Raw genomic sequence first — 25,169 nt, 5'->3', positions numbered from 1 at the left:
CAGGTCCCAGCAAACCGAAGTCACCTCTCAGCTGGGACCACTGGACCAAGCAGAGGGAGGTACGGCCCTCGAGGGCTCCGCACAGTGAGGGGCAGGGAACGGGGAACGCGGTCTGCACGGACCAATGGCTGCACTTACCTGCTCGCCACCTGGGCATCAGGCTCCCTTCTCGTAGCTGCAGGATCACAGGTGCACGGCTGCCCTTGAGAGCGGAGGCCGGGGCTCTGCACCCGCAGCTCTGGCCCCGCTCAGCCCACGGCCTCGGGGCAGGGGTGGCGCTGGGCACCCAGGCCTCCACAGTCTGGGGTTCTGCGTTCCAGGAAAGCCAGGCCCCCTTTCCGGTGAGTCCAGGCCCTGTCTTGTCCCGCCTCCCAAAACCACGTGCCTCAGTCTCCCTCTGGTCGGTCCCATGCGCTCCTCTGTGAGGCTCAGGGCGGCCTTGGAGGCCGGGGGTCATGGCACAGTGCATGCGGCAGCCACGGCTGTTCCCACGGGTGACGGCGTCATCAAACCAGGCAGGGATGCGTCGGCTAGTAGGTGCCCAGGACCCCAGCAAGCGAGTCCTCCTAGGCCACCTGAGGTGGCCTGGGAAGCTGTCCTCAGAACACCCCCCAGGACCCATCTGGGCCTCCCTGATTGAAGGTCACCTCTGTGGTCACCGGCTTCCTTGGGTCATTTTGTGGGGTGCCTGTGTCCGTTCATCTGAGACGTGTGTCGCGTGATTCAGGGTCCACGAACGGGAGCACGGGGCTCTGGATGCTTCCGCACAGAAGCAGCTCTCTGCGCCTGCTCGGCAGGGAACTCATGCACCCCTGGCGCCGGGATGTGGAGGCCCAGGGTCCAGCAGCCCAGACCAGGCGTCCTTCGGAGGAGCCCCAGTCGGAAACTAGTTCTAATTCTGGCCCACAGAGCGGACAGTTGCTGCCCAGAGGTGCTCAAAGGGCCCCCTTCTCCCTCTTCCTGGTCGGGCCGGGTCCGCAGAGACAAGATGCCCTCCGTCTTGTGTGGCCGCCTGGGCACCCGCTGCTCTCCGGTCCAGCTGGAGGAAAGGGGTCCGGCTCCTCCGGGGGCTGGAAGGGAACGGCAGGACACGCGTCAGGGAGGCGTCTCTGGGGAGGAAGGGGCTGGCGGGATGGCGGGGGGGAGCCTCTGGGGATGGCCTCAGAAGGGTGGGCACGGCCAAGCGGGAAGGCGAGGCAGCAGCAGCCTCAACGCGGCCCTGGTCTGAAGCCACAGTAGTGACACTACAGCTGAGCATGACTCTCACGCCCACGGATGAGACCCTCACATCGTGGAAGCCGGGCAGAGCGCCCCGGGTGGCCCAAGTTCGTCCTCAGCACTTCGGGAAAGGGACACATGCTCTCAGCACTGCTTCCTGCCGATGCGACAGGCGGGGCCCGGAGCCCCCAGGGTGCCGTGCATGCGGCCTCGCCTGTGTGAGGCCCCCCGGGAGGGGTCCTCGCTCTCCCTCCTGCTCAGGACAGGCAGGTGCCCTTGAGCCCTCGGCGATCAGAGCCCCGAATCCCGGCCGAGGGCAGGGCGCAGGCTCTGCAGGCTGCCGGGAGGCTGCGTAACAACCGCGCGGGGCGGCCCCTGGAGAGCTGGCGGGCCCCTCGCCGGACACCAGCGGCCGATGTGATACTCACCGCGTCAGGGGGCCCGGGCGAGCTATGACCACAGAATGAAAGCTAAGGAGAAAAATAAGAACAAAAATAGAAACTGAAAAAGGAACGAGGGAGGGCAGAGACATGGAGGGAAAGAGAGAGAAAAAGAGTTTGTAGATGTCTGGCAAGAAAGGACAGTGATCACAGACAGAACAAGACGCGCGGTCCACCGGGCACAGGAGCAGGCTGGTGTCCCGCGTGCGCGGCTCGCGCTGGGCGGGGCCACAGCGACAGCGTGTCCCCACACGAGCCCCCCACACGAGCGTCTCCACCGCCCCCGGCTCTTCCTTCTCCATGGAGCTGACGGCGGGCCCCTCGCTGGCTGATAATGAGGACAGGGTCCTGTGGCAAACCCAGCGCCCCGACAAGACTCTGGTCCCACTGTAAGCGGTAAAGGACCAACTACCTGGACAGATGCCACACGGGGCCTCACTGGGGCTGGGGGTGGGGAGACCAGCCAACGCAGACACGAGGGAAGGTCTGGCGGGGGCACAGCTGCTGGGAAATAGAGTCTCGGGCCACATGAGAGGGACTCACACCCGGTGCTTAACATCCAGGTAGTTAACACACAAACGTGCTCACAGTAACACGCAAGGGGAAATGCCGTGTGTTCTGGAGGAGCGGCTGCGCGCGCTGTGAGGCCGGAGCCCTGAGAACAGTGCCCTGTGCCTCTGGGCCTGGGGGAAGCTTCCGGCGTGTCAGCATCTGCGAGGCAGCAGACCCTGTTTGCAGGGCACCTCTCTGCGTCCCGCCCGGCACGGATCCTGGGGCCGCTCACGGGGCGCTCCGGGCGCCGGCACAGTAGGGCTACACAGTTCCTACAATGACCGCTGGGCAGATGGCAGTGGTGTGCCCAGGGAAGGGGCAGGTGTCGGCACNGGCACTGAGGGGCGGGGGTGGGCGGGGTGGGGTGGGCTGCCCCCTGGGAGGGGCCACGCCTCCCCCGGGCACGGGGCCTGTGCTGTCTCTTCCCCGGGTGGAGGCTGAGGCTGTGCAGCCCGCAGGGCTCCCGTGCAGCGGCCAGCCTCCCGCTTTCCCCGGAAGGGACAAGGCAGAGAGGCGGACCCACGGGCCACCTCACTCAGCGCTCAGTGGGGAGCAGGCCATGTGGGGCACATCCACCCCACAGCCAGGACCGACTGCAAGAACCGAATGTCAGTGTGACCACGGAGATGCTAAAACATCCCTAAATCGCAGGAAAAGAACTATGCCAGAGTAAGCGATGCCACGGGAAGAGGCAGGGCTCTCTCTGGGCACACTCCAGACACCTTGATTTGGGGACCACCGAGTCAGGCTGTCACCAAGAGTGGACAGAGCGCTGTGACCCCCATGCCTAGTAAGGCTGGGGGTCCAGGAAAAGAGCCAGAGTGTCTGCCCCAGGGCCCCAAGCTGCGTGGCCCCAAACCTTCTGCACACCAGCACCTGAGGTTCTAGGCCTGGAAGTAAAGGACAGAAAGGATCGGAAACAAGAGACAGATGGGACGGGTGACCTGCTTCCCAGAGAAAATCTGGTCCTGCCGGAACTTGATTTTCAGAGCAACGCTTGGGAAACAGGGAGGAATCGTGTACTTCAGCACAGCCACCAGCGCTACAAGGACCCTAGGTCGCTAGCCCAGCCCCCTCTGCTACAGCTGGGGAAACTGAGTCCGTAAGCAACACGGCCCCTCCAAGGTGGCACGGCTGGGTCACTGCAGAGGGGCGTTCCCAGAGCCGGGGATCCCTGGCCTCTGCCCTGGAGCCTCTTCCTGTTCAACTGCGCCTCGCCCGTCGGAGCGCACACTAGGGCCAGGGTGTAGCCCTCTGCGCCCGGTGAACCCAACAATCCCCAAAACTGCATTTATTTTACCTTTTCCTCCAGTTCCTTTATTTGCCTCTTCTGACCTTCTATTCTCTCTTCTAACTCTTTAATTCTCTGCAATATTAAAAAGAGGAAAATCTTCAGTAATCAGAGTATGTATTTAGGAAACCAAGGACTTGGAGAAAACCCTTTTGAGGTTTGTACTCATTTACCACGAGGGGCCGGGAGCCTGTCTGTCCTCTGTCCGTGGGCTGCGGGAGGCCGTGGCTGAGCAGAGCAGCAGCCTTGCTTGCCTCAGTTTCCCTTTTGGACACAGCCTTTCTTAGCCGGCTGCTCTGCTCCAACAAGAGTCCCTACACCTTCAGATCGTACGCCACAATGCTCGAAGCCCAAGGAATCGATTCATGCCCTTCCCAAATGCCACCACAGCAGCGCCAAGAGCCGCCACAAGGCCACAGAGCCAGTCCCAGGGGGATTCTCCTCAACACAGCGACACCGTGCCTGAAGCCCCAGTCCTCACTGTGGTGTACCAGACCAACTGGATGCAAATTTTGCGTGTCAGGTCTGGACCGAGGTGCTGTGCCTGGACCCTGAGCCTGCAAGCAGCAAGCTCTGGCCACAGCCTGATGGGCAAGAGGGGCCCACAGGTAATGGCCACACTGACCACCCTGAATCCAGCAGCAAGTGTCCTGGTAGCTGACTGATCCTCTGGTCAGACATCACTCACCAACATTCACGGGAAACTGTGGTTTACTAATTTATCTGACTTTGCAGTCGAGCCTCTGAATACAGAGCACATCCAGAAAGGCCCCCTCCGAGCCCTGAGGGCACACACAGGGGAGCAGAGGCATGTCTGTAGCCCCAAGCCTGTCCAGGGTGCCAGGGCCCTGCACCTTCTGTTAGGGACGGACGGCGGATTGGCCTGAGGTCCCGAAGTGCGCAAGGCTAGGAGTCAGGGGCTGCCCCCAGCGCGCTGAGACACTGCTCCCCAGAAGACGCCCCACCACGTCCTGACCATTGAAGGAGGGGTCACTGTAGAGACCTCACCGTCATGGGTCCCAGGAGAGGGGATGTGTCACCCGCAGGGGCAGGTGGTGCAGCCCAGGTGGCTGATATGAAGGGACAGGGCGTCTGGCACAAGGGCGTGTCCATGGGAGGGCGTGGCCGTTGGAAACGTGGCTATTGGGCAGCACATCGCGGAGGGCGTGGCCATCAGATATGTGACTTGGAAAGCACACCAAGAAGGGCGTGGCCATGGGAGGGCGCGGCTATTGGGCAGCACACCGCGGGGGGCGTGGCCATCAGATATGTGACTATTGGAAAGCACACCAAGAAGGGCGTGGCCGTGGGAGGGCGTGGCCACGGAAGGGCCAGCCTTTGGAGATGTGGCTATTGGAGAACAGGCCGCAGGAGGGCGTGGTCAGGGGACTGGGGACGAAGCGCCCAGCCCCCTGCTCCAGGCACCCCCGCCCGCGGGCGCACCTGCTGTGCCAGCTGCAGCAGCTCCATGCGCTCCCGCAGGATCTGGGCGTCCCGCTCGCGCAGCTCGCTCATGACCTGGCGCTTCCACTGCTCCACGGCCGCCTTGAGCTTCTCGCGCTCCTCCTCCGACAGAATCTCGGCCACTTTGGCCCCGGCCTCCTGCTGCAAGGCGTCGTAGAGCATGGCTTCCAGCTCCAGGATGTGCTGGGGGCGGGAGGGCAGACGTTAGTCTCGCCTTCTTCCCAAAGGGCCGCCTGGGCCTGCCGGGGGCCAAGCAACCCCGTGACCCCCGGGGTTCCAAAGTCCAAGCCACCCCACAGAGGGGACTACTTCCCTTCAACTGGCTTAAATGACGTTCTGTAGAGGGGAAACACAGGGGGCATTCATTCACCTCTAAACGATTGTTTACATGTGCACCGAGACTTCAGGGGCAGAATTCTTATCAAACCCTGGGCTTATGAGCCCCACTGAGGAAGAAGGGCAACACTCACAGCGGTTTGTCTGATATACGGACAGAATTTATGGCAAGTCCCTGACCCAGCTTCTCCGAGGCCAGGCCACTCTGTGGTCCTCAATGCCACCCGTGGTGTGGGTCAGTGATGCCGCCTCAGACAAGGCCTCACCTTCGCTCGGCCTCGAGGCCCCGTGTGTCCCCGCGCCCCCTCCCGGCTTCACCACCTCCACTCTCAAGATGATAAATCCCGAAAATGCCTGCACCGTGGGGCCTGGTGTGCACTGCCCGGCCTGGTTGAAGACCCCGGGTCTGCAGAGCCAGCTGGTGCCACCCCTTCCGGGAGGCTGCAGCTCTCAGTAGCCCGAGGTCAGGAGACAAGTGATGACAGACAACCTGCACGGGGTCCCATGGGGAGAGCTGGGATCGGGACCCTGCAGGGGGCGCCTGAGTCTCGTCCTCACCCTGCCCGGAAGGGCTCTAACAGGGAGCCCCTCAGGCCCCTGGTCCCCAAGCAGGTGCACCACCCTACCCTTCCGTGACCACGGTCCCCAGACGTGTGCTGTCCACCACAGATCTCAGGGGAAGGACCCGTAATCCCACAGGCCGCCCACCCATGAGGGCAAGCACCCAAGAGGAGCAGAGAGGCTGACAGGCTGAGTGGAGCCCGGCCCCGGGACGCCCAGGCCAGGACTGAGGGAGCCGGGCTGGGGCTGCAGGCAGGGTGGGCGGGGACACGGAGACAGGGAGAGAGCTGCGTGGGGGATGGGGCGTGGGGCTCACCCCTCTGCCGCCTCCCACAAGTCCAGTGCAACACCCAGAAACCACCATGAACCAATGCAAAATGATCTCTTTGCCATAACTCAGCAGCCAACATGCATACCATGTTATGTAACTCCTAAGGATTTGCCAATTTGACCTGGAGTACTCTTAAAGCTCTTTCCTCGGGGAATTTTCCTGATACAAGCTTTGAAAAAACCAAATTCTTCAACTACAGAAAAACCCATCTTCCCATCAAAACCGTAACGTCTTCAAAAATGAAGGGTTCTATTTCTTCAGGCAAAGTGATTATAAAAAGTCCTTTCAGCTTAGTGGACATTTTAGGAAATGAAAAACAAAAAGCCTTTGGACCTCACGTTTTATTGCTCTTGACAGCCACAGAGTAAACTGTCCCCAGCTGTCACAAGCTTCTCACTGTCCCCATCAACCACTGCTTCTTAGAGCAGAAGAGCTTAGGCGGTAAAGATATGCGCAAGCATTGACAAAATACATAAATGCAGCTGAGTGTGAGGCTTAGAATTAGCATCACAATGGCTTCACACAAAGCTGGTGGGAGAGATGTGACTTTGCCCTGTGAGTCTCGCCCCTGGGCCCATGGCCTCTCCCCAGCCTCCCCACGTGCTGGAAGCTTCCCCAGGGAGGTCAGCACACAGCATGGACTCCCCACCCGTGGCCCTGCGGCCACAAACAGAGCAGGGAGGGAGTGAAGCCTGGACAGGTGCCCACAGGCCTGCAGCCCTCCCCCGGGGGCACCCCAGGGCCGTCTGTGCCACCCTCCACATCAGGGCTTCATGAATGACAGATCAGGCTGACTGTCCAGGAAGTGCAAGCGAAGAATGGCAGGTGAAGAAAACAAGAGACAGCAAACATGTGTCCTGCTGCTGGAACAGAAGGGGGGGGCCCCCCATGGTCATCCCCCAGGGACGGCCCCCCACCCCCAACCGCGTCACACAGCGCTGCGGCTGGAGAGGCCACCCTGCTCCCCGACTCTCTGAAGTGCAGGTGCACAGCCCGCTCTCTGAGGTCACGTCCACTGACCCATCTTCTCTGCGCTGATGTCACATGTAATAAATTCCTATTCCTGAGCTGTCTCCCAAGTAACCCCTGGGACCTATAGGCGAGCTGTCCCCTTCCTGCGCGTGTCTGGGATGTACGACCAGAGCACAGGGATCATCCTGGGGGGGGGGGTGCGCTCAGAGCTGTCGGCTGCCCCCATATACTGTGAGCGTGCTTCCCACCCGGCCCCGTGGACTGGAAACAGGGATCTTGGCACATAGTTCTGGGAAGGCCCACCGGCACCGGCTGGGCTCTGAGGCCACCTCCCTCTGCCACCTCCTCTATGGCTGCCCCCACAGGTGTCCCGCAGGGATTGGCTGCTGAGTGGGCCACACCGTCGTCCCAGCACAGCCTCCGCCCTGCCTTGAGGCGCCCTGCTGGGGTTAACAGAAACATCAGGCTGCCAGCTTCCAGGCTGGGCAGCACCCACTGGGGCCCTAGGTGCTCTGCGCACAATTACCTCACTCTCCTCACAATCCAGGGCCGGGACCTAATAACGCCTCCGTTTACCACACGGACGCCCCTGGCCCCAGGCGCCCGCTAGCAGCTCGGTCACTTCCAGAGCCCTTGGCGATTCTCGGGCCGCCTCTCCAGGGCCACTGGGCAGCTCTTCCTGAACTGGGGCCATGACATGCGCGGACCGTAGGGACGTGTCCAGGGGAGACAAAAGCACACACTGGACGCGCTGCTGCAAGGTGACACAGACACCAGCAAGGACACGCCCGTGCTGGGGTAGCGCTCCCGCCTCCGGGACGCCTGTTGGGCCTCCGTTGTGCTCATCTGAGAGGCAGCCACACTAGCCCTGATCTGGATCCACCCTCTTGACACACAGGCAGCTGAGGCTCAAATGAGATGCCTGGGTCTCAAACCCGAGTCGGTGAGGACTGAGTCCGGGTGGCGGAGACGCGTGTGCAGGCACTCCCGGTCTCGGTGTGAACCGCAGTGCGGGCGCATCGGCAGGAAACACGCTTCTGGGAGCAGGCGCCCACAAGCAGGGGTCCCCAGAGAACGAGCTTCCTTACATCCCACTGTGTTCAATTAGCTTGTAAATGCGTCACTTCTCAGGAATCCTACGTTTTCAACTCATTTTAAATATCCATGAGCTCTGTGTTCACGGGGTGAAGTGCTGACGGGGCAAGTAGCGCATCCTCGGACCTCACTGACAGGGAGACATGTGGAGAGTGACCCCACGGTGGTCACACTGGACCCTGAGAGACGCCACCCGACGTGTGAAGCCCTGTCCGCATTTCCACCCCGAGTCTGCACCTACCCTGCCGAGTCTCTTACCCTGTGAGCCTGGTCCAAGGACTGCTTCCTGTAATCCAGCTCCTCGTCCAGGTAGCCCTTCTGCTTACTGAACAGCTCCTGAAACACAAGAGGACCCGTGTCTCGGCCTCAGGCACCCACCCGGTGACGTCGTGCTGCACACACGAGGCAAGACGCCCACCAACCTTCTCAGTCTCCAGGTCAACCATTTTTCGGTGCAGGGCCGACTCCGTCTCTTCGATCTGCTGGAGCCACTGGACACAAACCGAAAGAGCAGGTGATGGGGATCTTTCCGGTGGCCACGCAGGCACCAAAGCCGTCCCACTTCCCTGCAGGCCCCACGGGCAGCCGAGGAGCAGGGGTTGGGTTGGCGGGCGAGCTTGCGCCCAGTGTCCAGACACCCCCACTTCCCCGAGGAGGGGAGGGTCGTTAGCAGGGCCTCGGCAGGAACAGACACATGGTGGGGGGGGGGGGGCTCAGCCGGCGGCGTCCTCCCCCAGGCCCGTGCCCCGGAGCCCTGCTTGCCGGACTCCCTCTCCCCTTCCTGCTGGAGGCCCCAGGAGTGCTGTGACAGCTGCCGGCCAGGCAGGCTCTGGCTGTGGGGCAGGGGCCCAGATGGGCTGGGCACCGCCCAGAGGAGGGTCCTCATGGGGTGAACAGAAAGCAAACGACCCACGACATTGCCTAGTCTTTGGGGAGGAAACTGAGGCAGAGTCTGGCTGATGTGTGATGTGTGGTGGGCATTGACCTGTGCGTTGTCAGACCTCCAAGGCGGACAGGATTAATGGACCCCCCACACACACACCCCAGGAGCCCCTCCTCCAAGGCAAACAGGATTAATGGACCCCCACACACACACCCAGGAGCCCCTCCTCCAAGGCAGACAGGATTAATGGACCCCACACACACCCCACGAGCCCCTCCTCCAAGGCGGACAGGATTAATGGACCCCCCACACACCCCACGAGCCCCTCCTCCAAGGTGGACAGGATTAATGGACCCCCCCCAACACACACACCCCAGGAGCCCCTCCTCCAAGGCGGACAGGATTAATGGACCCCCCACACCCCCCACGAGCCCCTCCTCCAAGGTGGACAGGATTAATGGACCCCCCCCAACACACACACCCCAGGAGCCCCTCCTCCAAGGCGGACAGGATTAATGGACCCCCCACACCCCCCACGAGCCCCTCCTCCAAGGTGGACAGGATTAATGGACCCCCCCCAACACACACACCCCAGGAGCCCCTCCTCCAAGGTGGACAGGATTCATGGACCCCCCCCACACACACACCCCACAAGCCCCTCCTCCAAGGACAGCGTCCTCTCTGGGCTGAGCACAGAGACAGGGACCCACAGGGGGTCCTTGGGCCCAACCCTGTCCCAAGAGCATCCACATAGGTGCTGTCCTCACCTTTTCAGCCAAGGTCAGGACGGTCCTAGCTTGTATGACGACCACTTGCTCCTCATTGGTGAGATTCTGCACCCAAAGCAGACACGTGTACGGTCAGAGGCAGTGCTTTTCAGAGGCACCCAGACTGAAATAATGAGGTGTGGGTGCATGGGGAGGGGNATTTAATGGGGGTTCCAGGAGGAGGGTGACTGGGGATCCCAGTAGGGAGTGAATGGGGGTAAAGGTAAGCGATGAATGGGGTTGCCAGGTGGGAAGTAAATGGGGATGACTGGTAGAGGGTGCCAGGTGGGTGGTGAATGGCGGTGCCCAGTGGGGTTGAATGGGGGGTGCCAGGAGTGAGACTAATGGAGAGAGGCACAGGGGGCTTGGGTCACCTCTGAGGTCACTTTTTCTGAAACAGTCTCCTGGGGTCTTCAACCCCTTTTACTCCTGACCCTGTGGACTCTGAGTGCTTCTCTATCCTGTCCCCTCCGTGCTCCCACCACTGGTGACCGGGACATGGCCAGCTGAGGGCGACGCCGGGGTGGGACAGCATGACACAGGCAGCAGCAATACATGTGTCCCCACGGTCCCTGTCTGCGTCCTTGTTCAAAGCCAGCTCTCCACATATGCAGCTGCATTATTATTAGAGCACCACTTGGAAATGTGGGTGAAGACCTGACACTCATGGCTACGAAAGGCTCTCCATCCCCTCCCTGCTCTTTGCCTTTTTTCTGTTCATTGTATTCATGCCTCTTCCCAAGGGGCCACCTGGGAGGTATTTTATCACTGCCCTTCACTCGCTCAGACCCTGACAGCCGCCCGCAGCAGCGCCCGGGCAGGGCAGGAGCTGACTGTCCCCACTGCTGGGCCCCGTGTGCCGGGGGGGGGAGACGGGAGCAGGGCGGAGCCTGCTGGGGTCACTGAGCTGGAGGACAGCCCCCTACAGCCTGGAAGCCCCCTGAATCAGGGGCAGTCTGCTCAGAAAGCTCTCCCAAGGCAGGGTCTCTCACCAGCAGCAGTCAGCAAAGTGGGGGCCAGTGACCAGGTGCTGTAGGCGTGGAGCAAGCTCTGTCCTTGGGTCACCGTTACCCTGACTCGGCCTGGATTCGGGCTAGGCGCGCGCTCCTCACACCCCCTGCTCCTGGGGAAGCTGGCCAGGTACCTGGGCACCCCCCCCACCCCAGGACAGGAACCAGGGAAGGCTGAGCAAGGGGCTTCAGAGAGATCCTACCAGGACATGGTCACGCTGGGCTGAAGGGCCCGCAGCGTCCCATTGGGGGAGCAGCCTGGCCCGGAGCTGACCACGTCTCCCTGCCCCGGCCTCGCCAAAGCGCGTTCTGCTCTGCCTTCTTGGCCCCTGCTCTTCCCTCCCTGGGTGATCCAGCCCTCTGCATCCAGGGACAGTGGTGGTGAGTGCCGCTGCCCATTGCGGGGGGCGGGGGGACCCTGATCCTTGAGCAAACTGAGGTCTGGGGTTCAGGTACCCACATAGCCAGTCTGGAGGCTGCGAGCGTGTCTGAGATGAACTGTGCACACAGCACCCACAGCACAAGTACACCCTGGCTGTGACGGTAGCAGGGGCCAGGCTGTCGCTGTCACCTCCTCAGACGTAGGGCCGCTCTGAGCTGCAGGAATGGATCTGTCCACGAGGTGCAGTCCCAGGTCACGAGGCGCATGTGACGTGCGCCCATATGCTCAACTGTGACCACCTGGAGGGATGTCCCCTCAGCCCACTGACAGGAACTGGCAAGGTCTCCCCATGGCTACCTGAGCATAAAATCTGAAGGCGTGTCCTCCAGTCCCCAGTAGCCTCTGTCGCGGTGCTCTGAGGCCACTTGAGAGCCCCATGGCCGTCCTGCCCCTGAGCTCTTGAGTGGGCAGCTACAGGGCTGGGGAGGAGCTGGACAGAGCTGGGCTCATCCTACATCAGCTCTGTGAACCTGAGCAGGGGTCCTTTTGGGCCTCAGTTTCTCTAGCTGTGAATCAGAAGGTTAACCAATATGGTTCCCAAGAGCCCATGATGGGGCCCATTAACTCAGGGCTGGATCCCATCCTTGCTATGGGCTAATGCCTCAACGACCTACAGCCCAGATGCAGCGCACAGGACCTGGCAAAGGGCCAAATGCAGCCAGCGGAGCCTCCCTGCCCAAGTGGAGGGGACGCAAGGACAGAAAGGCTCCTGTCAGCACAGGCCCTGCACGTGTTACAGCTGCTGGGAGAGCAACGCCCCAGGAACATGCTTGAGTGTCTGGGTTTGGGGTGTGTGGCTGAGGATGTGTGGGTGTGTCTGCATGCATTTGTTGCTGCTTTTTTCTCCATCTACTTCATGCAGTGTGCTAATTTGACTGAGTGCCTTGCTCTTTCTCAAACAGTCACCAGAATGGGGAAACCAAGGTGTCTTAAGACCAGCTATAGACTGTACACTTATTAGTAGACCTTGGAGGAAGAAAAGTTCTGGGTGGTAGGGTGGGGCTGCCTTCTAGCACAGTTGAGCTGCTCGTTGGACAGGGGACTCAATGGCTGCAGGATGATGGATAAAGGGCAGATAGAAGACAGACGGATGGATGGGTGCAGGAGGGATGGAGGAGCGATGGAAGATAGAAGATGGAGGGACGGAGGAAAGTTGAACAGATGAACAGAGGGATGATAGACAGACGGTGAAGGGTGGAGCCAGGGGTGGAGGGAGGGTGGGATGAAAGGGTACAGTCACCCAGGAATTAGTATTCTTCCAGGAGTTTGCTGTAGAAATTGAAACTGTGCCCTTAATAAGATTTGCAGATTATATGTGGTATCTGCCCCTCCCCCAAACCCAGGGAAGCGGGAACCCCTAAGAGTCTGGGATATCTGAGGCCCAGGAAGGAGCATTAGGGTATCAAGGGTATGGAGAGGCTTAAAGACTGACAGGGATTCCAGAAACAGAGGCCACTGGCCAGAGGCGTCGCTGCTGGAGGGGACGGGTGTGCAGGCCCGGCCTCCCCGCCCGGCAGAGCAGAGCCCCGAGCTCCCAGCCTCTGGCTGCTGGACGCCACCCAGCCGGGCACGGGGACATCAGGAGAGAGGGGCCGCCCCAAGCAGCTGTGGCCGCGGGGAGGGTGCAGGTGGGCAGGGCAGCTGTGGCTGACTGGCGGCGGGACTCACGGGGGACCCGGACCCCGGGGGGCTGGCGGGGGTGGCGGCCGGCATGAGGAGGCATGCACAAGTCAGGAGAGCGACATACACTTACGGCGTTATCCCCCAGGATGTCCAGCTGCTTCATCAGCTCCGTGACCAGGATGTCCTGGAGGCAGACAGGCAGAGGTGAGTGCCAGCCGGGCGGGGCGGCTCGGGGTGCAGGGTGAGGGGTGGGGGGCTTACCGTCACCCCTTCCGCTTCGCAGTAGGCCTGGAGGGGGCTCTTTCCTTCTGCGAATGGGGTGTGGTGGAAGTTGATAGCAGGTGACTTCCTCTCCCTTTCCTAGGACAGAGAGTGGGAGGCTGGCACGGGGCTGTGCTGGGGACACGGTGGGGACCGCCAAACGGGGTCCGCATTTGTGAAACAAAGCCCCAGGGGCAGCAGGCGGCCCCTGTGCGGACGCTGGGTCGGCGGGAAGGGAGCTCCCGGCCCAGACAGGCCCTGGGATCCCAGCTCAGCGCCCTGCCCCGAGTCACCACCCCCGCTGCCAACCTTCCGTCCACTGTGAACGCCAGGGCTGTTGGGAGCCTCAGGGAGCAGTGTCCTCACCAGACCAACCAGAGTGAGCCCCTGGGGGCCCCCATCTTCACCCAGGGTCACATGGCCAGAGCCCTGGCATGACACACACACGCACACTTGCTCACGCGCACAGAGACTTCCTGCCTCTCGGGCGGGGTGGGGGGAGGGGCAGAGGACCCAGAGGAACGGCTCAACCTGCTTCCTTGGTGGGCAAGTGGAGACCCACGCTCCACACCCTGGTGCACGGGGATGCCAGAAAACAAGGCAGGGAATACTGGTGCAGAGAAACACCGAGCAGAGCTGGCTCACGGTGTTGTTCAGAAGCTGGTCACTCCTGCCAGCGAGGATCATGCCCCCCTCATCACCAAGGGTCCTGAGGCTGACCAGGACTAAGAAGGAGGCCCCCAAGCTGTGTGTGGGTGGTCAGCGGGGCAGACGCCAGTCCAGATCACTTCCTAAGGCCTCACAGGGGACCACGCCCCCAGCTGCCCTCACAGGAGGGGGACAGTAGCAGGTGAGGGCAGCATGTGGCCATCCATGCGTGTGGCCCCTTCCCCAAGGGTGCCTTCCTCCCACTGCAGGAGGCAAGGTCGTGGCAGAGGACAGAAGGGCACCCAACTGCCTGTACTCAGGGGCTTAAATGAGCAAGAAGGGAACGTCACTGGGCTGACCACTGTGGTCAGGCGTGTGGCCCCCATGGTACCACAAGGCACAGCCGTGATTGTCCAGCCCCCACGGTCTAGAAACAGACACTCGGGTTGCATTCATTCTGGGTATTTTTTGCCCTCCTTTCCTCCATGGTCCCCCATGCAGAGAGTCACCCCCTTTCCAACCCACCCTCTTGGGGTCATAAGCAAAAGCTCAGGTCAGGAAGGCCATGTGACTCCCTCCATCACCCCAGCTCCGCAGGATGGCAGCCTGTGCCCGGTGCGCCCAGTGCCCGCGCCCACCCAGCACCTCCAGCTCCAGGATCCGGAACTCCAGCAGCTCGTTTTGGTCTCTTGCATCCTGGACCTCGTGTCTTAACCGACCTTCTTCCGTCTCCATTTGTTTGATCTGTAAAATAAAAGGAGATGCCTGAGGTCACTTGAGGTCAACCACTCCGGCTTTCCAGACGGCTGCTGGCTCTGCGGGGACAGCTGACCCGCTCCGGGGCCCAAGCCCTGACTCCAGCTGGAGTCCACGAGGGTCCATCCTAGTGAGACAAGGTGAGTCCCCACCCGTTGGTTCATCAGGGCAGGGGTGCAGGGGCACATGGGGGGTGAGGAGCCCTGGGAGCCCATCGCCCAGCCTGGCCACCTGAACAGAGGTGGGGAAGGCAGGGCCCATCGGAGAAGGGACGTAAGATGTCTCCATACAACAGTGCTCCTCAGAGCCCAGGCTGGCCTAGAACCGAGGGCCATCGCTGCCTGACCCCCTCCAGAGCCAACTGTACTAATGATGGGATCATTTAAACAGAATCAGAAACGAGCCACCCTGATGTGCGGCCCACGTGTGTGCGGGACACAGTGTGATGTGTCCTGGGGCCCGTGGCCCTGTGAGCACAGGAAAGGGTGCTCCAGAAGGGCGTCCGCGGTGGGCAGGAGGCTCGGCCCACCCTCCCGAACTGAATGTGGGGAGCTGGGCGCCCTGCTGGGACGCTGGGGGAGGGGGTGGAGGTGGGCCCAGGGAACCAACACCCAGCAAGGGAGCCGTGCATTCAAGGCCAGGGCCTTGTGTCACAGCTGAGGCCGCAGGGGCACCTATGGGCCGAGAGTGTGATCTAGAGAAAAGCAGGGGTTTGAAGTGTGCACACCGTGTTTGCATGTGTGCAGGAGCATCTATGTGTGCGTGTGTGTGTTTAAGTATGCAGGTCTGGGTTTGTGTCCACGTGAGTGTGAGTGTGCACAGAAGTGCTTAAATGTAAGCATACAATGTGTATAAGAGAGTGTGTACAAGTGTACAATGAGTGTATGTGTGCACACAGCATTTATGTGTACATGTGAGTATTTTTGTGCATGCACAAGTGTTTATGTGTGCACTAGTGTCAGGTGTATGAGGGAGCATTTAATGTGCACATAGTGTTTAAATGTGCTCATGGGCATGTATGCAAGAACATTTGAGTGTGCACGTGTGTTTGTGTGCACACACGAGTGAGTATGCATGTGCATGTTTAAGTGCACACAAGATGTGAGCATGCACGTGAACGCTGTGTGTGCGCACAAGCATTTCCACGCACACACGTGTCTATGTGTGCCGGCGAGCACCAGAGAAACAGCTGTCCTGATTTAAGACGCAAGTGGAGGGTGCACAGAAAGCATGTAGGTGTTGCTCACTGTTCAAGACATAACACCCAAAGCACAGCCCCGCGTGGGGCTTCAGTCGGGGGCAACTGGACTAGGGCCCACGGCCTTGGCTTGGAGGCTGCCGGGAAGCACGGTCACAGAGGAGGCCCTGAGGCTCGTGAGGACGCCCTAGTCGGGCTCTTCTCTGGAAGGGCGGTGGCTGCCATGGGGAGAGTTCGGCCCAGGGCGAGGGCTGCGGCAGGCAGGGACGGGTCGCGCGGCACCTTCACGGAGGCATGACGACAGCGGGGCTGCCAGGACCCTGGTGGCCTTGCTGCCTCTGAACATGAAGCTCCCTCTCCTGCCGGGTTCGAGCCACTGGCCCCCGCGCTCTGGGCCCTACCCACCAGCATGGTCCCCAGCTGCCCAGGTGGCATCAGGTGAACCCTGTACAGTCCCCGGCCCTCAGCGCCGCCTGCCCCTCCTGAGCGCAGCCCCAAGAGTGGGCTGGATCAGGGAGACAGTGGTGCCCAAGGAGGTGCCCAGGAACAGACGTCTCGCCTCCAGGGAGGGGGACGCCGGGCGGCCCCAGGCAGGAGCTCAGGCTGCTAACAGGCACAGGCCGGCTGCGCACCGTGTTTCCTGACCCGTCACATAAAATCTTCCAGCCAACAGAGCCCAGGCTGGGGGCAGGGTCACAGGGACAACAGCGTCTTGAAGCCGCCTGTTAACCAGCAGCCAGGAGAGCCCACGGCCACGGCCACGGCCACGGCCAGGGCAGCTTTGGTTATGTCAGACACACTCACAGTTGTACGGTGGTGACAAAAACTGAAGCCCAGCTCCTGGGGACCCTCAAAGGACCCTTTCCCAGAACAGAGCGTCCCGGCTCAACGAGACTTCGGAATGGGGTGATTCCAGTGGTTTTGAAAGGGCACCTCTTCCACCAAGGTTCTCTAGCCCTCGCCAACCACAGAGCCCGTGTAAGGGCACGACACGAGCCCGACCCTGCTGCAGACAAGGGGCCCTCCCGTGTCCAGGAGGCGAGGGGGCAGCCTCCCGGAGGGAGCGCCAGCAGGCAGGCCCGGCTCTGCGGTGTGCCTCCCGCCCAGCGGCACCGGCCCGCACCCCCCCCCCCCCGGGAGCGCAGGGGAGGCGCCGGAGGGTCGAGGGGACGCGGACATACCTTCTCCACGAGCTCTTGGTTCCTTCGATACAGCGCTTGCTTCTCTTCAATCCACTTCATGTCCTTGAGCAAGGAATTGAATTGGAGAAATAAACAGGCCACAGGATTAATCTCAAAGTCAACGTTTAAATCACAATTCAGCAGAACAGAGGATTCACCGGAAGGACTCGACACCAGCTTCTGAAATGACCACCCGATGACAGCTCATTCACGCAGCTAATGAAAACCTCTGGTTTCACCCTATATTTCCTGGGAGGGGCCCAGACAGAGCAAACGGAGGCAGCCCGGCTCCAGGGAGACCCCTTGCGCCCCCACGTGGACAGCGCTCCGGCCGGGCGCCAGTGGCACGTGGTGCCATGTGGGCATCACGGGTCCGGGGACCCTGACTGGAGCCGGCAGGAGCCAGGTTCCCTGGAGAGGGCAGGAGGGGACGGTCCATCTCACACTCGGACACTCAGACGGAGGCAGGCGTTTATGCAAGTGAGAGACCTGCTAGGCGCCCCGCTGACCCCGCCCCAGAGTCGGCCCCCCGCGGAAGCACAGGGTCTCCGGCACGCCCCCCTCGAGCCCTGCCCCCGCGAGCCCTGCGTCCTGCACAGCAGCATTTCCCGTCAGGTGTCAGGGGGCTGGCTGCTGCCCCAGCTTCTTCCCAGCAAAGTCATCTTCGAAGTTTGGAAAGATTCATTTCTGCAGAGGAAGGGCAACAGCATCTTCTTCCTCCTCCCCTTCCTCCTCCTCCTCCCCTCCTCCTCCCCCTGGGGCCCCAGCTACCACCACAGCTCCTATCCAGCATGGCGTGGGGCCCAGGGACCTCACTGTCCACGTCCAGGCAGGGCCATTCCCGCAGCCCGAGTGGGCCGTGGCCCCGGGCGGAGATGCGGTGCCGTGATGGAGCGCAAGCCAGTCCCGTGTGTTTCTGGCAAACAGCCACAGGTGCCTGGCACTGACTCCTGGGCCCCACGCGCTCAGGCTCCTCTTGTCCACCCAGCGGCTAACACGTCGAGGCTCGCGGGACACATGGGTCTCAGTGGTGAGCCAGGCGCTTCCCAGGCAGACCCTCCCGGCCCTACGTGATGTCATCCAGATGTATCTTGGGTCCTCCTGGAGCTGCGCCGTCCAGCAGGTCAGAGGCCGGTGACCCAGGAGGTGGGTGCCCTGCCACAGGGTTTGGAGAGCCCGCAGGTGGTGAGGGAGTGGCCGACACTCTCCAGGGGCCTGCAGTCCTGGCCCTGAGCTGGGGGAGAGACGGGGCCCACCCAGATCAAGCCCAGAGAGGCCGTGCAGTCACGGCCGGGCGAGTGCCCACCCCGTCAAGGCCGCTGTGTCCTTCCTCTGGGTACAGATTCCTTCCAGTTTTCACATGTTTTATTGAGCTGCGAATCTTCAGCGTGCAGCCAAATACGTTGTACCTGCACAGGCGCGTGCGGGCCGCCGCCCTCAAGAGTCCACACCCTGGGCTCCCTCCTGCACACACCTGCGGGCCGCCGCCCTCAGCGAGGGTCTGAGCCCTGCGGGCTCCCTCCGACCCCCTCAACCCTCCCCCTGGGACCCGGGCTCCATGCACCCACCTGCCCCTGCTCGGCCAGGGTCTGCTCAAGGTCTTCTATCCGCGTCTGGGCCCTCTGCACCTCTGCTTGGAGCTGCTCACGGGTCTGTAGGACGGGAGGAGACATACATCAAACTTTCTCTAAAAGCCAGGACACGCCCACAGGGAAGGAGACTCCCAGGGCCTTCAGCCTCCTGCCTCCGCTACAGGAGAAGAGGCCATTCACCCCTTTGTGAGGAATGCTCAGCACGGGGCGGGGGGGTGGGGGGGGTGTCTCTGACGCCTGTTTGAAGTGGGCGACCTTGCTAGATCACAGGGATGGATGGCAGACTCATCCTGAGGGCGTTAGGGGAAGCCTCCGTTCACAGGATCAAACAGCTGACCAGGGCGGCTGGGCGTGGCCTGGAGGGTGACAAGGACACTCTCCGGGCTGGGCCGTCTGCCCAACAGGGACCAGACGCCCTTCCTTCCCGCACAGGCGCCCTCTGCCGTTCCTGGCGTCGCCTCCATTCTGCTTGCTGACTTCACTTCCTCCCGGGGGCCCCCGGCTGAAGCCCTGCTGCGTGCAAGGCCCCCAGAGGGTCCAAACTGCCCTCCTTGGAGTTAATGTCCTCCCGCCGGCTCCCAGCCCTAGGGTACTTCATTCCGAAGGCGTTCCTGGTCCCTGGGAGCAGCCCCCAGGGCAGATGAGGGCACAGGGTCAGGGTCCCTCGACTTGGGGAGGGCAGGGTATCCCCTGGCCAGGACCTGAGTCCCTCCCTGCATGACATGGTGGACCTGGGCTCTCCCTCCCCTTCTCCCCTTCCCTGGCCTCTGCTCTCCTAGGGCAGCAGAGATGAACGTGAAGCTGGAGGGGATTCTAGTTAGTCGTCCTGATTCCCTGGAGGCCCAGGGGCTCTCCAGGCAGCCGGGACGAATACGGTCCGGAGGAGGGAACCCCACTGACACTGTGCCCTGGTGCTGAGAGGTCCATGCTCAGCCAGCCAGCCAGACTTGCAGAAGTGTCTGAGTGTGGCTCAGGTGTCCCCTGTGCGGCTGGGGACAGAGCTGCCCCCAGGCCCCAGAGCAGCTGCGCAGGAGATCCCTTCAGTCCACAGGGATGAGGCCCATCTCCCTGTGCTGGGCATGCCCTCGGAGCCCCGGCAGAATAGGCCACGCAGCAGGGATGGGGGGGAGGGGACTGGGGGGGCGACAGGGCACAGCCCCTCCTATGGCCTCGCCTGGTGGCCAGCGAGGGCCCCCATGAGCTCTGTGCTCCTGCCTTTGGCGGACAGACCATGAGCACCTGGCCAGGGCCCAGGGAAGCCGGGGCAGGAGGGGACACCCACTGGCTCCCAGCAGGGCCTGCCTGGTGGGGCTCAGGTGAAAGGCGGCACAGCATCCAAGCCCAGTGCTTACTGGATGAATGAATGAATCATCTCAGCGAACTTCAGGAGCTGAGCTGCACTGCTGGGCCCCTCCCGCTCTGGGCCTCAGTTACGGGAGAGGCCCAGGAGCACCTCTAGCAGGTGTGCCAGGAAGCAGACTTCGCTTTGTCTGCCGACCGCAGTCCCCGCAGGGACGAACCCGCTCTCCGGGGGCCCGTCGCTCACACCTGGGCCTGGGGCTGCCCCTGGGTCCCACCCGCAGCCGGGCCGCCGCCGGCGCTGCTTCCCAGACACTGGTTCTTAACGGCCTCGGCGAGCGTCACCAGGCCCGACAATCCCCATGGGACGTGGGAGAGGGCTCGGCCCGGGAGGCGAAGCGATGCCGGGGGTCAAGCGGGGAGAGCCCGGCGGGAGCCGGAACGCCGTGGAGTAGAAGTCAGTTAGACCTTAACTTCTCGCTCTGCGTCCAGCGTCCCTCCGACCTGCTCCTGCAGCAAGGCGTAGGCCCGCTGCAGGGCCTGGTACTCCATGGTCAGCTGCCGGAACCTCAGCTCCGTCTCCTCCTTGGCCACGCCCTGGACAGGTGCACGGAGACGCGGCGTTACAGGGGGCCCGGGGAGAACGGCCCAGCGGGCGGCACCGACCTGCCAGGTGAGCATTTCCTCCCCTCCCCACCACACAGCAGAGGCTGCCTTCCCACCCCCGGCCCAATGCCTCCTTCTGGCGGCCAGGACACCTGCTGCCCCAGAGAGAAGGCGGGGCTTGCGGCTGCCATGGGGGTGGGGGGGCAGCAGACCCCGGAGTGTTTGCTGCTCCAAGGAGAACTAGACCTCGGTCTGCTGTGGGAGGGTGGCTGTGTCTGAGAGGGACCCGAGCCCGGCCCTGCTCCTACCCCGAGGGACACTAGTGGCAGCTGGGCTACCGGGTCTTAGGTCTCTAAGTGGGTCCGTGGGGTCACCTGCCCGGATCTGCCAGGGGGCAGCCTGGCCCACGGCCTGAGTGCCCCGGGCAGGTCAGTGGACCACCGGCCACTACCTCTCCTTCAGCCACAGGGGCCGTGCTGGTCAGACCGAACCCCGCACGGGCTTCCTGCCGAGTAAGGGGGCTCAGATGTGTGCCCACATGTGAGGGCAGTTCCTTCCGGAAGAGGGACTGGGGGCGGGGGACAGGCCTGTGGGCTTTTATCAAAGCCAGGGCTGCTCCTCATTGTTTCTGCTGCCCTGATGCACACCTCGGCGCGGCCCTGGGTGTCGGTGCTGACTCCCCAACCCGTGGTCCAGACCCCGGGGCAGCCTGCAGGAGGGCAGGGGCGCAGGCAGCCAGGGAGGGGCACCCGGCCCACCTCGTCCCACCCCAGCCTGTGCAGGGGCCCCTGTGGGAGTGTACCTCCTCCAGGTCATCATCGGGGGTGCACGGCGTCTGGTCTGTCCTGTCTGTTTGGTAAGAGATGGAGGAGCCATCGGACTCCAAAGAAGCCTCTTCGTCATATCCAAAGAAGGTCTCCACCACCACCGGCTTCCGGCCAAAAGGGACTGAGTTAGTCCAGCTCCGGGCCCGTGTCCCCCCCTCACCCCATGTGCACTCTATCCAAGTCCTTCCTGCCGTGCCCCCCACAGTCTCCCTAACTCCAGGCCCGGCAGCCCCAGGGACTTGCCGTGCCCTCCTTCTGGGGAGTCCTCAACGGGCCCCTTCACGGTCAGGCTCATGAGGGTCACCGGTCACTGAGACTGGAGGGCACTGTGGCCAATGCTCCCTGCCTCCACCATCCCGTCCGCGGCTGCTGAACCCGTCCCGCACGTTGAGGGCTCCTGGCCTTTATCCCAGTTGCCCGACTTCCCCCAACTCCTGCCTCATGGAAGCCCGGGCAGCGGGGGGCCCGGCGGAGAGGGTTGGCCTCTTACAGCTGCGCTGCAGCTCCCAGGCCTCCAGAAAACCTCTAAATAGTCTGCCATAATCCCAAGGACAGAGACCCCAACACCCTCTCCCTCCTCCCATGGGCCTTACTGGGGGGCCACGGATGCCAGCACTTGTGCCTAAAGAACATCTCACAGCCTGTGCGAGAACAGCACTGCGCATTCAAATGCCAAATGAGAAAACACACTCATTTTGCATAAAGCAGAGCACAAGTTAGTGTTCTTTGAAGACAGCTCCTGAATCTCCTTTTTTAAATTAATTAGTTAATTACTTAACTTTTGAGAGAGCGAGACAGAGCACGAACAGGGGAGGGGCAGAAAGAGACAGAGACACAGAATCTGAAGCAGCTCCAGGCCCTGAACTGTCAGCACAGAGCCTGACGTGGGACTTGAACCCACGAACCGTGAGATCATGACCTGAGCTGAAGTTGGACGCTTAACCGACTGAGCCCCCCAGGCGCCCCTTCTCCTGAATCTCCTTTAAAAAAAGCACACATTTATGGAAAAGGATTGCGCATCAAATTCCCTCGGGGCGCAGGTGCGCCCAGGAGGGGCCCGCGCAGGGCAGCAGGTGCTGCAGTGCTGGCCGGGACCCCAGGGGACCCCGCGGGGGCGAGGCCGGCCTGCGGGCTCCAGCACAAGGGGGACTCGGAGCGGGCCGTGGAAGGCCAGGGTCCCGGGCCAGCCCCTCGTCCTAGCTGTCAGGAACCATATCTTCTCTGGGAAAGTTAAAAACAACAAGGTAAGATTTCTAAATTTAACATTATAATGATTGTATTGATTTGGCTTCATTTCAGTTATTGTATGGTAACAATTTGTAAAAACAATCGGGGTGCCTGTGGCTCAATCTGTTGAGTGTCTGACTCTTACTTTTTTGGCTCAGGTCCTGATCCCAGAGTCGTGGGATTGAGCCCTGTATTGGGTTCCACTGCTTAAGATCGTCTCTCTCTCCCTCCGCCCCTCCCCTGCTCCTGTATGCTCTCCCTCTCAAAATAAATATTTTAAAAAAGGAAATAATAAAATTATCTTCTTTTCACCTCTAGAAAGAAACTCACTCCTGTTAAGGGGCTTTTAAACACACACATTTTGTGTGTGCGCACATCAGCGTTGTCTCCTTTACCTTGGGGAGTTTCGCCATTTTCTTTCTTTGCTTTCGAAATCTTAAAAGCTTATCTCGCTCCTGCAAAAACCAGCGAAGAGATTTCCTGAGTGGCTGAGCGGCTCCGTTCGCATTCCCGCGCGGTCACCTGAACGGGCTTGGAGAGTGGTTTCTGGGTGGGCACACTCTACGGTCACGAGCACAGGGCCCTGCTCAGGGAGGGCCGTTCACGCTGCAGGGCTGACTTGGTGGCTTCTGCTTGGGCTGAAGCGCGTGGCGGCCCAGGCGGGGGGCCCTTGCCCCACCCTGCTCAGGGTGCTCCGGCCCCCTTCGGGGTGCAGCCGGGGAGCTGGGCTCCGAGCAGCACACACACAGGAATGGGAACACGACTGGGAGGGAGGCCCCGCCCTGCTGAGCGGGTGTCTGGAAAAATGGGGTCCCCCTGTGTGGGACGGGCGCTGCAGACGTGTAAGGACACAAAAAACCCGTTTCTCCCTAGGGAGCTGCACTGTGTTCCCGTGGCCCTGACCACGCACCAGCCACGCTTAGGCTGCCGGACCACACCGGCGGGGGAGAAACCCGTGGTGGGGGCAGTGCCCCAGGGAGGGCAAAGCTGGGTGCAGGCTCCAAAGGCCATCTGGGGCACCTATCGGACCCTCACGGAGGGGCCCTCTCGGTCGCTGCCGCAAAGCCTTTGGTCAGGCAGCGCCGTGTGGGCACGGTCACCTGCGTCTGGACTGGAAGGAGCCACCAGCACCAGGGTCCCAGGGACGAGTGCCCTGGAAAATGGGTGTGGATGTAGGAATTACTTACCAGCACACTCTTCACGTAGCCGGCAGTTTCAAGGGTCTGTGGGGAGAGGGAGCTGTTAGAGAACGGGGGCCCGCGGGGGGCCCCGGGCGGGCTGGCTGCCCCAGACAGCGACCGCTTCCCACTGCCTGGAGACGGAGCATCTGACTTGGCCCTCACAGGCCTTCCTCCCTCCCAGGCTGACCTCCCAAGCGCGCTGTGAACCTGCAGACGAGCCGGGGGGCCCTCAGCTCAGGGCCAGGTCCTTTCAGAAACTGAGATCATGTACAACTGTAATTGACCAAGATTTCTTCCTTTCCCTACCCCCCCCCCCCAAGGGTTCTCATTGCCGTGGGGATCGACAGTCCTTGTGCGCTTGAACAGGGTCAGCTCGCAGGCGGGGCCAGGGAAGGCTGTGCGGCTGAGACCCCACCCTGCACCCGAGGCGGGCAGCGGGCTCTCCCGTTACTCTGGAAGCAGCTTAAGTTGCTTGGAGCAACTGGCCTTGGGGCGCCCGGCCGGCTCTGGCTGCGGAGCGTGGGACTCTTGATCTCTAGGTCTTGAGTTCAAAGCCCAAGGAAAAAAAACAAAAAACAAAAAACGGAAACGAAAATAAAAACAGAACAAGCCAGGCCAGCACTTCTGGGCCACAAGCCACGCCAGCGAGAGAGGGTGCTGTCCCTTCCGACGCCCCCCGAGGTCACCGAATGACCAAGGCAACTTGCTCTGCAAAGATCCCAGCGGACTCCGACAGGGAGCCGACCGCCCCAGGCAGGGTGATGGAGGGGGGCTGTAGGGGCCAGGGGCCAGGGCGTGTAGACGGGGACCCCTGCCCTGGAAGATCGGTCCACAGCCTGATGCCCAGAACCCGGGTCTGGACCTTATGTGGAACAGCGCCTTTGCAGGCGCGGCTGAGGCAGGGCTGCGGAGGGGAGTCCATCCCGGATTAGGGCGGGCGCGCGTCCTCAGGACAGAGGGAACGGGCGGGGCAGAGCGCGGCCCCGCGGGGACGGCGGCTCCGGGAGAGAACAGGCCGGGCCCCGGCGCCTGCGCGGAGCCGGCGGGGCCGCCCCGGGGGGGAGGGGTTCNGGTTCTAGCCCCCGGAGCCGCGCGCCAGCCCGGCTGTGCGGCTCCGCCCCGGCCCCGGGAGCTGACGCCGCGGCGCTGCTGCCCTTCAAACCCCGGGTCTAAAGCTAGGAGGGGATCGCAGTTTAGAGAGGGTCGCTGGGCCTGGCTGCGGGGGGCCCTAGGGCGGGCCGGGAGGACCTCCCTGCCGGGCTCCCCGACACCGAGGACCCGGGGGGGGGAGGGGCCTAGGGAGAGAGGAGAGGCCTAGGGAGGAGGCGGGGAAGGGACCGAAGGGAGGAAGAGGGGAGGGGCTGAGGGAGGGAAGATGGGAGGGGCCGCGGGAAGGAGGGGCGGGGCC

The 25,169-nt window shown here is 62.2% G+C and overlaps 1 protein-coding gene across 8 annotated transcripts in view; it reads right to left on the bottom strand.

Annotated features, from left to right (window-relative positions):
* JAKMIP3 (Janus kinase and microtubule interacting protein 3) overlaps positions 1-25,169 on the bottom strand; it is an 80,621-nt gene that overhangs the window by 13,253 nt on the left and 42,199 nt on the right. For 4 of the 8 annotated variants that reach the window (XM_077762998.1, XM_077762999.1, XM_077763000.1 and 1 more), the window contains 15 exons: positions 23,768-23,803; positions 22,976-23,035; positions 21,329-21,457; positions 20,389-20,517; positions 18,598-18,681; positions 17,030-17,092; positions 14,540-14,638; positions 13,247-13,345; positions 13,110-13,169; positions 9,911-9,976; positions 8,683-8,751; positions 8,519-8,596; positions 4,945-5,148; positions 3,511-3,576; positions 139-1,070 (listed from right to left, as the gene is read on the bottom strand). In XM_077762998.1, the coding sequence (XP_077619124.1) occupies positions 936-1,070; positions 3,511-3,576; positions 4,945-5,148; positions 8,519-8,596; positions 8,683-8,751; positions 9,911-9,976; positions 13,110-13,169; positions 13,247-13,345; positions 14,540-14,638; positions 17,030-17,092; positions 18,598-18,681; positions 20,389-20,517; positions 21,329-21,457; positions 22,976-23,035; positions 23,768-23,803 (1,377 nt within the window). In that variant the 3' untranslated portion in view covers positions 139-935. Of the gene's footprint in view, positions 1-138; positions 1,071-1,646; positions 1,689-3,510; positions 3,577-4,944; positions 5,149-8,518; positions 8,597-8,682; positions 8,752-9,910; positions 9,977-13,109; positions 13,170-13,246; positions 13,346-14,539; positions 14,639-17,029; positions 17,093-18,597; positions 18,682-20,388; positions 20,518-21,328; positions 21,458-22,975; positions 23,036-23,767; positions 23,804-25,169 lie in introns of all 8 variants that reach the window. The other 4 variants (XM_077763001.1, XM_077763004.1, XM_077763006.1 and 1 more) reach the window with 3 other exon arrangements.

Source organism: Crocuta crocuta, unplaced genomic scaffold (assembly GCF_008692635.1).
Source record: "Crocuta crocuta isolate KB4526 unplaced genomic scaffold, BGI_CrCroc_1.0 scaffold466, whole genome shotgun sequence".
In the NCBI taxonomy this organism is placed as follows: Eukaryota; Metazoa; Chordata; class Mammalia; order Carnivora; family Hyaenidae; genus Crocuta; species Crocuta crocuta.
This window is presented reverse-complemented; position numbering and strand designations above follow the sequence as displayed.